The sequence below is a fragment of the Colobus angolensis genome, unplaced genomic scaffold (genome assembly GCF_000951035.1).
Source record: "Colobus angolensis palliatus isolate OR3802 unplaced genomic scaffold, Cang.pa_1.0 Scaffold87, whole genome shotgun sequence".
In the NCBI taxonomy this organism is placed as follows: domain Eukaryota; kingdom Metazoa; phylum Chordata; class Mammalia; order Primates; family Cercopithecidae; genus Colobus; species Colobus angolensis.
Genome location: NW_012122598.1, coordinates 2,265,724 through 2,275,877, shown reverse-complemented (window position 1 = coordinate 2,275,877; position 10,154 = coordinate 2,265,724). Strand labels below are relative to the sequence as shown.

The window sequence follows — 10,154 nt, the reverse complement described above, 5'->3', positions numbered from 1 at the left end:
TATCTCCTGACCTCGTGATCCGCCCGTCTCGGCCTCCCAAAGTGCTGGGATTACAGGCTTGAGCCACCATGCCCGGCCCTTTTTTTGTTTTTTTTTCAGACAGAGTCTTACTCTGTTGCCAGGCTGGAGTGCAGTGGCATGATCTCAGCTCACTGCAACCTCTGCCTCCTAGGTTCAATCAGTTCTCTTGCCTCAGCCTCCTGAGTAGCTGGGGCTACAGGCACACGGGATTTCACCGTCACTAGTAGAGATGGGGTTTCACTATGTTGGCCAGGATGGTCTCGATCCCTTGACCTCATGATCCACCTGCCTTGGCCTCCCAAAGTGTTGGGATTACAGGTATGAGCCACCGTGCCCGGCTGAATTTTTTCTATCTTTAACATCTTTGTATTAGTCCTAAACTTTGTGCCAATGGCTTTATATCCATCATCTCCTGTGATTCCCGAAGAAAGTAAAATCAATCTGGACAACTAATAAAACACAGTGAGATGACAAAATTATTCAGAGCCATATGGCAATTCTATTGCAGTGAAGTCTTTCCTCCTCCCTCAGAAAATGGTGAAGTCTTTACTCCTTCCTCAAAATAATAATAATAATAATAATAATTCAATGTTTGTTTTAAAAAAAAAACTTAGGCCAGGGTGGTGCTTACATTTGTGATTCCAGCACTTTGGGAGGCCAAGGCAGGAGGATCACTTGAGCCCAGGAGTTCAAGACAAGCCCTGGCAATATAGTGAGACCCCATCTCTGCAAAAAATATAAAAGTTAGCTGAGTGTGGTAGCATGTGCCTGTAGTCCCAGTGTCTTAGGAGGCTGAGGTGGGAGGGTTGCTTGAGCCTGGGATGTCAAGGCTGCAGTGAGCCAAGGTCTCATTTCAGCTTGGGCAACATAGTGAGACCCTATGTAATAAATAATAAAAAAGGTTTTAAAAAACTACTTTTTTTTTTTTTTTTTTTGAGACGGAGCCTCTCTCTTGCCGAGGCTAGAGTGCAGTGGCGCAATCTCGGCTCACTGCAACCTCTGCCTCCTGGGTTCAAGTGATTCTCATGCCTCAGCTTCCCGAGTAGCTGGGCGTGCCACCATGCCCGGCTAATTTTTGTATTTTTAGTAGAGATGGGGTTTCACCGTGTTGCCCAGGATGGTCTCAATCTCTTGACCTCGTGATCCGCCTGCCTTGGCCTCCCCAAAGTGCTGGGATTACAGGTGTGCGCCACCGCGCCTGGTCAAAAAACTACATTCTTAAAAGCTATTTCCTCAAGCAAGAAGCCTAAAAATAATAACTAACATTTATTAACTGTTTACTCTGTTCCATCTGTGAGCCGAGTGCTTGTACAAGTATTGTTTAATTGTAAGACTTCTATGTGGTATAGGTAAAATTACAAGTTAGAAAAGTGGAGGCTCAGATGTGGGCTTCATGTTCTCCTTGACTTCTGACCTTTTCCTCTCTCACACTGTCCCTTACCTCCCCACCAAAAGCTGCATACCTGATTTTTTTTCCTCTTACCCCCAATTCCCTCTAAGATCTGCCCTCTTGTCTCTAGTCGCTGCTGCTACCTTTGTTGAAGCCTCATTGCTGCACCCACATTACTGGCCATTGCCTCCTAACAGAGTTCCCTTCCTTGCTCCGTTCTTCACATTGGCCCCAGTTGTCAGTTGTCTTTCTGGCATAAGATCTAATTACCTTATTCTCCTCTGTTTAGACCTTTCTAGTTTCCCCGGGACCTGGAAGATAGCCCTTTCTCTATACCTCTGACATACACGGGCCTTCACTGTTTGCCCACCATTTACTTTTTTTTTTCCTTCTTGAGACAGGATCTCACTCTGTTGCCTAGGCTAGAAGTGCAGTGACATAATCATGGCTAACTGTAGCCTCAGCCTTCTGAGCTCAAGTGATCCTCCTACCTCATCCTCCCCAGTAGCTGGGACTATAGGTGCATGCCATATGCCTGGCTAATTTTGATATTTTTTATAGAGATGCGGTTTCTCCATGTTGCCCAGGCTGGTTTTAAACTTCCAAGTTCAAGTGATCCACTTGCCCTCGGCCTCCCAAAGTGCTGGGGTTACAGGCATGAGCCACTGTGCCCGGCTGTATTCTTTTATTAATACCTTAAATATCTGAAGTGAGCTACTTTTTCTGAGCCCCCGTTTTATCTTACAAAAGTGACAGGGATATAATACAGATTTAAAATACGCCTAGGAACATATATAAACTGTCGACTTGAAGCCCTCGTAGAAAATTTAGGTCTTGTTAAACAGTACCCTCTATCTACAGGTACTGTGTGCATACGTAGTAAAAGTATAAAGTCAAGTGTGGGCATAAAGTCACCATTTGTGGTTATTTAGAGGACAGAGTGCAGCTGGTCATGTCATCAGAAGGTTTTACCTCTTTGTTAAGGTTACATTACTTAAGTCAGGTGATTGTATACATAGGCTTTCTTTATATTCTCTGTATCTTTTGTATATCCAAAATATTTAGGATAAACAATGATTTTTAGAAATTTAACTTCCTTGAAACACTTAGGTTTCTCTTGAAAGTATTCTGACAACTTGAATCAAGGAAGAAATCAGGCTGCCTTAAGAGTTTATTTGTTCAGTGTTACGTGCTTTGCCCCATGAACCACCTGCCAAATTTATATTATACACAGAGACAAGGGTATAAGATTTAGAGTCTTCTTGGCTGGGCGTGGTGGCTTACACCTGTAACAGCACTTTGGGAAGCCGAGGCAAGCGGATCACTTGAGGTCAGGAGTTCAAGACCAGCCTGGCCAACTTGGTGAAACCCCATCTCTACTAAACGTACAAAATTTAGCTGGGCGTGGTGCCACGTGCCTGTACTCCCAGCTACTCTGGTGGCTGACACAGGGAAATCAGGGAGGCAGAGGTTGCAGTGAGTTGAGATCACACCTCTGCGCTCCAGCCTGGGTGACAGAGGAAGACTATCTCAGAAAAAAAAAAAAAAAAAACTAGAGTCTTCCATATCATATTGTATTAGTTCTTAACACACAGATTTCGAAGCAAGATACTTTCATCCAGTAGTTTAATGATGGTCAAAAATTTTTTCACATATAAAAGAAATCTTAATAGATTATTAATTTATCACTTTAATGTTTACCATTTTTAGTCTTTCCTGTGGTCTTGAACTACATCATGGATATGGTGCAAGAGTAATTGAAGTTGATTGGTTTTTGTTTGTTTGTTTGTTTTGTTTTTTGAGATGGAGTTTGGCTTTTGTCGCCCAGTCTAGAGTGCAGTGGCACCGATCTCGGCTCACTGCAACCTCCGCCTCCTGGGTTCAGGTGATTATCTTGCCTCAGCTTCCCGAGTAGCTGGGATTACAGGCATGTGCCACCACTCCCGGCTAATTTTCTGTTCTTAGTAGAGACTGGGTTTCTCCATATTGGTCAGGCTGTTTTTGAACTCCCAACCTCAGGTGATCTGCCCGCCTCGGCCTCCCAAAGTGCTGGGTTTACAGGCGTGAGCCATTGCGCCCGGCCAGAACTTGGTTATTGATTGATTGAGGAGTTTTGCTTTTGTTGCCCAGCCTGGAGGGCTGGAGTGCAGTGGTGCGATCTCAGTTCACTGCAACCTCTGCCTCCCAGGTTCAAGTGATTCTCCTGCCTCAGCCTCCTGAGTAGCTGGGATTACAGGCATGTGCCACCACTCCCGGCTAATTTTCTGTTCTTAGTAGAGACTGGGTTTCTCCATATTGGTCAGGCTGTTTTTGAACTCCCAACCTCAGGTGATCCACCCGCCTCGGCCTCCCAAAGTGCTAGGATTACAGGCGTGAGCCACCGCACCCGGCCTAAGCTACCTGTTTTCTAATGATGTCCTATTTGCTTTCTGCGGATTGGTTAGGCCACTAACTTGAATCTCATATAGCATTTCATAGGAGTCATATCTGGGAATCTGGCTTTCAGCCATCAGCTTCTGACAATTTGGAAAACTATTACTTAAAGTTTCATTTAACATAGGTCCCCCTCAAAGACCCAAACTGAATCTAAAGCCTCGGAGTACTCCTAAGGAAGATGATTCCTCTGCTAGTACCTCCCAGTCCAGTCGAGCTGCTTCTGTCTTTGGAGGGGTAAAGCCCGTTGACATAGCTGCTAGAGAAAGAGAAGTAGAAGAACGGCTACAGAAGGAACAAGAGAAGTTGCAGCGTCAGCTGGATGAGCCAAAACTAGAACGACGGCCTCGGGAGAGGTAGGTTGTCTCCTTGATAGATATCCCATCTGGGAATCCAGTGGTTCTTAATGGGGGCATTACATTCCCAGGGGCATTTGGGAAATTTATGTTGTTATCATATCACTGGTTGTCACTGATGAGCATTTAGTGGGCGTGGCTGGGGGTGTTAGTATGCAGTGTTAGGGACAGTTTTACACAATGAAGAGTTGTTTCCTGTCCATCACAAAAGTGTTTACTGTTAAAAGCTGGTATTGCATCTAAAAGGCTAGAGACCTCCTCTAATAAGTAATTGCCCTGAAAAACTAGGCTTGGTAGTGAGTGGCTTGTAGAACTGTGTTAATAGTAAAGAAGGGCAGTATTGTAGATTATGTAGGATAGTGTTCTTAACTGTATTAGTTGATTCTTGCTGAAGTAATTAGGGCCAAAGTGTGTCTTAATGTCTAGCTTTCAAATAGTTTGAGGGAAAGATAAATTTATATGCACATACACCTATAGATGAAGCAAGTGTGGTAGAATATTAATAAATGATGGTTCTTGAGGGGTGAGCATGGGTCTAAGGTGGCCTTCATTGAGCCAGGCATAATGTGTATTTTGTGAAATCTCTCGTACAGACATCCAAGCTGGCGAAGTGAAGAAACTCAGGAACGGGAACGGTCAAGGACAGGAAGTGAGTCATCACAGACTGGGACCTCCACCACATCTGGCAGAAGTAAGTCAGACCAGGGTGGGTATTGTGTTATTGCCGTTTTCCATAAACTATCCATAACCAAATTATGCAGAGACTTTGCAGTATTTAAATTCAGTCATGAACTCTTTATATGAGTTGCATGGGCCAATTGGAGTTTCATGTCTTCTGCTCCAAAGAATTTGAGGAATGGGTACCAGAGTAGACCTAGATGATCTGCTTAATAATCTACCACTGAACCGGATACTTGACTGTTAGGTTTGTCCCTTCATTTTATGTCCTTTTTTTTTTTTGGTGTATTTTCATTTTATGTCTTGACATCTTAGAATGTTGTTTATTCAGAACAGTCAAAGGCTTGGAGTTTCATATGAGCTGTCCCAAGACCAACCTTTTTTGATGTTATCATCACCAGAGCAGTGTTCTCAAGCAGTGTTATTACTGGTTGATCAAGCACTTTTACTGTTTTAGAAACCTAAATGGTTCAATTGTAATACCTCCCTTCCCTTACCATGATGTGTTTTTTTTTGTTTTGTTTTGAGATAGGGTCTTACTCTGTCACACAGGCTGGAGTGCAGTGGCATTATGATGGCTCACTGCAGCCTCACCTCCTGGACTCAAGTGATCCTCCCACCTCAGCCTCCCTAGTAGCTGGGACTGTAGGCATGCACCACTACACCGAGCTAAATTTTATTTATTTATTTATTTATTTTTGAGATGGAGTCTCGCTCTGTCTCCCAGGCTGGAGTGCAGTGGCACGATCTCGGCTCACTGCAAGCTCTGCCTCCCGGATTCATGCCATTCTCCTGCCTCAGCCTCCCAACTACAGGCGCCCGCCACCACATACAGCTAATTTTTTGTGTTTTTAGTAGAGACGGAGTTTCACCGTGTTAGCTAGGATGGTCTCGATCTCCTGACCTCATGATCTGCCCGCCTCGGCCTCCCAAAGTGCTGGGATTACAGGTGTGAGTCACTGTGCCTGGCCTATACCCAGTCAAATTTTTGTAGAGATGGTTTCCCCATGTTGCCCAGGCTGCTCTCAGCCTCATAAAGTGCCAGCCACTGTGATGTTTTTTAAGGTCTTTCCTCCCACCTCTAAACTGATTTGTACTTGCATTTCTTTTATTTATTTATTTGTTTATTGAGACGGAGTTTTGCTCTGTCACCAGGCTGGAGTGCAGTGGCACAATTTTGGCTTACTGCAACCTCCGGCTCCCTGGTTCAAGCAGTTCTCCTGCCTCAGCCTCCTGAGTAGCTAGGATTACAGGTGAGCACCACCATGCCCAGCTAATTTTTTGTATTTTTAGTAAAGATGGGGTTTCGCCATGTTGGCCAGGATTGTCTCCATCTCTTGGCCTCATGCTCTGCCCTCCCTGGCCTCCTAAATTGCTGGGATTACGGGCATGAGCCACTGCTCCCGGCCTAGTTTTTTATTTTTAAGACAGGGTTTCATTCTCACCCAGGCTGGAGTGCAGTGGTGCGATCATAGCTCACTGCAGCCTCCAACTCCTGGCCCCAAGCAGTCCTCTTGCCCTGATATCCCAAGTAGCTGTTACGACGGGTGCATGCAACCATATCTGGCTAAATTAAAATTTTTTTTTTTTAGAGATGGCGTCTCACTACAGTCCCCAGGCTGGTCTCAAACTCCTGGCTTCAAGCAATCCTGCCTCAGCCTCCCAAAGGAGGCTCATTGTTTTGAGAAGACACGTATTACCTTTTTAAAAACACACATGTGTAGGCTGTTGTTTTGTTTTTTGAGATGGGGTCTCACTCTGTCAGCCAGGCTGGAGTGCAGCGATACGATCACAGCTCACCTCATCATCCCTAGTAGCTGGGACTACAGGCAATGCCACACTCAGCTAATTTTTCTATATTTTGTAGAGCTAGGGTTTCACCATGTTGTCCAGGCTAGTCTGAAACTCCTAGGCTGAAACGATTCCCCCCACCCCCACAGCCTCCCAGTGTCCTAAGATTACAGGCGTGAGCCACTGCACCCAGCCAGTAGGCTGTTTTTCATAAATGTGATTGCATCATAGTCCATGTGTGTTGAGTTTTAAGTTGAAGTTGAGCAGTGGTTACTAGAGTTTGGGGTTTCATCATAGGTCCTCTTCACATATGTACATTCTCCAGGTCAAGACACTTTAACATTGAGAATACAGAAAGGCTGTCAAGGATATTCATTCCTAAAAAGGTCAGATGGCTGGGTGTCCCTTAAGTTGTATATATGGTCATTATTTTTCCTATTTCTCTGTGCATCAGTAAGACATTGTTCTGGAAATGCTTGTAAACCACTGGTTTAGGGATAAATCCATCTTTGGGAGCCAAAACTTGGATGTGAACCATTTTCCACACTATTGAGATCCTGGTAGATGCATGAGCATCTGCAGCCTGATAATTTGATCTTTTCACTCTGGCTTCACAGATGCACGAAGGAGAGAGAGTGAGAAGTCTCTAGAAAATGAAACACTCAATAAGGAGGAAGATTGTCACTCTCCAACTTCTAAACCTCCCAAACCTGATCAGCCCCTAAAGGTAATGCCAGCCCCTCCACCAAAGGAGAATGCTTGGGTGAAGCGAAGTTCTAACCCTCCAGCTCGATCTCAGAGCTCAGACACAGAGCAGCAATCCCCTACAAGGTGAGTCAGCTTGGAAACAGTAGTTGGTTAGCTGTGCAGATTCTAAAATACTGTGATGTAATGACAGAAGATGCCCTACAGGATGCCAGCATTGTATAGCGCCTTGTAAGTTATGCTGGCTTTAGTCTCTTAGTGTGCTGGAATTGGCTCATAAGACCTACTTGTTCCATTTTCTGGAGTTCTGATAGACAGTTGACATCACTTTGGTAGCTTGAAATCAGCTATGATGGGAGTACTAGTGCCGCACAAATCTGCAAATATAAGTCAGAGGCTTGAGCTCAGGAGGTGGAGGTTGCAGTGAGCCAAGATGTGCCATTGCACTCCAGCTTGGGCGACAGAGTTAAGACTCCAAAAGAAAAGAAAATAGCAATACTAATCCTGCATGATGTGATGATTAGAAAGCATATGGCATTTAGTGTTCAAATTACTGCTTTCATTGCTTTCTTTCCCATATTTTAATGTTCCATAACGTTGAGTATGATTTTGTTTTCTGTAAAGCTTACCTACTGCATTTGGAGCATGATTATAAGTTTCTTGGCTGTTTTCTTCCTGAAACAACTGATGAATGTGATTACCTGTTTTCCTTCTAGTGGTGGGGGAAAAGTAGCTCCAGCTCAACCATCTGAGGAAGGACCAGCAAGGAAAGGTGAGCTCATAGTATGGGAAATAGGTTTTTCACCTAGAAGCCTAAATAAAAAGGCCTCCAAAATTAGATTTTGAAGAGCAGTGTGTCTTGCACCTGATACTGTGTTAAGAGTTCTTGGGTTGGCCGGGCACGGTAGCTCACACCTGTAATCCCAGCACTCTGGGAGGCCGAGGCGAGCAGATCACAGGTCAGGAGTTCAAGACCAGCCTGGCCAACATGGCAAAACCCCGTCTCTACTAAAAATACAAAAAAATTAGCCGGGTGTGGTGGCACATGCCTGTAATCCCAGCTACTGGGGAGAGGCTGAGGCAGGAGAATTGCCTGAACCCGGGAGATGGAGGTTGCAGTGAGCTGAGATGGCCCCACTGCACTTCAGCCTGGGCGACACAGCAAGACTCTGTCTCAAAAAATAAAAAAATAAAAAAAAAGAATTATTGGGTTATCTACCTTTTCTTGCCAGTAGAGGGGAGGAATGGCCTCTTTGGAGAAAATATGAAACCCTGCCCTTTCCTGGTAGAACATTTGTTTGACAGGAGGAAAAAAAAATTGGAAGGAAATTAACACTTTCAGTCCAGATTAGAAATGTCACCATCAGCAAGGCCAAGGTCACTACAGAGCATCATAGTCTTTATTTCCAGCTTGCTTTTCATGATGCCACATCCCTACATGGAACTTTTTAGTGGATTTTGTTTGGTTTTTGTATTTTTGTGTGCTATAGAGGATGTGGAAAGAAGGGCTTCAGGAAGGAAGTCTGGGTTGGGGTGAGGTTAGTTTCCCTCAGTACATGTGGGCACAGTTTTCTTCAGCTTAAGGGAAATCTTAGGAGAGGGACATTGATAATTTTACTTGCCTTTAATTTGTTTACATTACTGCTCAAGCAGATGAAAATAAAGTAGATGGGATGAATGTCCCAAAAGGCCAAACTGGGAACTCTAGCCGTGGACCAGGAGACGGAGGGAACAAAGACCACTGGAAGGAGTCAGATAGGTATGCTCGTTCTCTTTCTCATTATCATCTTTCCTCTGATCCACATGTTTGTGTAATTAAGAAATTAAGTTCTTGGTTCTCAAAGCACTGTCAGATCTCTCATTGTGAGCAAACTAAAGGTCAGCCAACGTAGACAGTTAAGATTCTGAAAATCTAGAAGTAATACATCATCCAGACAACAAGGACTGTTGACTAGAGATGCCTGTTCAGTGCCTTGAAACTGCATGCATGCACATATTTGTATTAGTCGAGTCCTTTCCTAAAGATGTGGTTTTATGCTTACGTCTCTGCAGGAAAGATGGCAAAAAGGATCAAGACTCCAGATCTGCACCTGAGCCAAAGAAACCTGAGGAAAATCCAGCTTCAGTAAGTGTTGAAGGCTGCTCCCTTCAACACTCCCTTCAATACTTCTAAGAAAAGTATTTTTCTTAGAATACTTTTTGCCGTTGGACTCCTTTCCATTTGGAATATAACGAAGTGTTTGGAAATAAGACGTTGGTCTTTATCTGAAATAGCACAAGAAGTTTAGCTTTTTCCTGGTTTCTGCCTTCCTTTGTTCTCATCCTTTCTGCAAGGTGTAGAGGTGGTATGGGACTACAGTAAGATCACATGTGCCTCTGACCCTCTTCCCTAGCTCCTCTCCAGTGGACAATGCTGATGACCAAGCAAGTGGGTGTCATCTGACTGTCATTCCCCATTGCCAAAGGATCAGTATTCTGTGTCTTGGGTTTTGATGTGATAATTCAAGGCCTTCATTATCCTGTCACTCTCGTTGTGTTACAGAAGTTCAGTTCTGCAAGCAAGTATGCTGCTCTCTCTGTTGATGGTGAAGATGAAAACGAGGGAGAAGATTATGCCGAATAGACCTCTACATCCTGTGCTTTCTCCTAGTTTCTCCACCCTGGAACATTCGAGAGCAAATCAAAACCTCTATCCAGACAAGACAAAATAAAACTCACCATCTCCTGAAGACCTTTCTTACCTTTTTTTAAAAACAAAAATGAAATTATTTTGCATGCTG

The 10,154-nt window shown here is 44.2% G+C and overlaps 1 protein-coding gene across 3 annotated transcripts in view; it reads left to right on the top strand.

Annotated features, from left to right (window-relative positions):
- Positions 1–10,154, top strand: part of EIF4B (eukaryotic translation initiation factor 4B) — a 34,819-nt gene extending 24,665 nt beyond the window's left edge. For 2 of the 3 annotated variants that reach the window (XM_011930552.1, XM_011930550.1), the window contains 7 exons: positions 3,972–4,200; positions 4,794–4,891; positions 7,287–7,500; positions 8,091–8,146; positions 9,028–9,133; positions 9,427–9,499; positions 9,917–10,154. In XM_011930552.1, coding sequence (XP_011785942.1) covers positions 3,972–4,200; positions 4,794–4,891; positions 7,287–7,500; positions 8,091–8,146; positions 9,028–9,133; positions 9,427–9,499; positions 9,917–9,997 — 857 coding nt within the window. In that variant the 3' untranslated portion in view covers positions 9,998–10,154. Of the gene's footprint in view, positions 1–3,971; positions 4,201–4,793; positions 4,907–7,286; positions 7,501–8,090; positions 8,147–9,027; positions 9,134–9,426; positions 9,500–9,916 lie in introns of all 3 variants that reach the window. The other variant, XM_011930549.1, reaches the window with a different exon arrangement.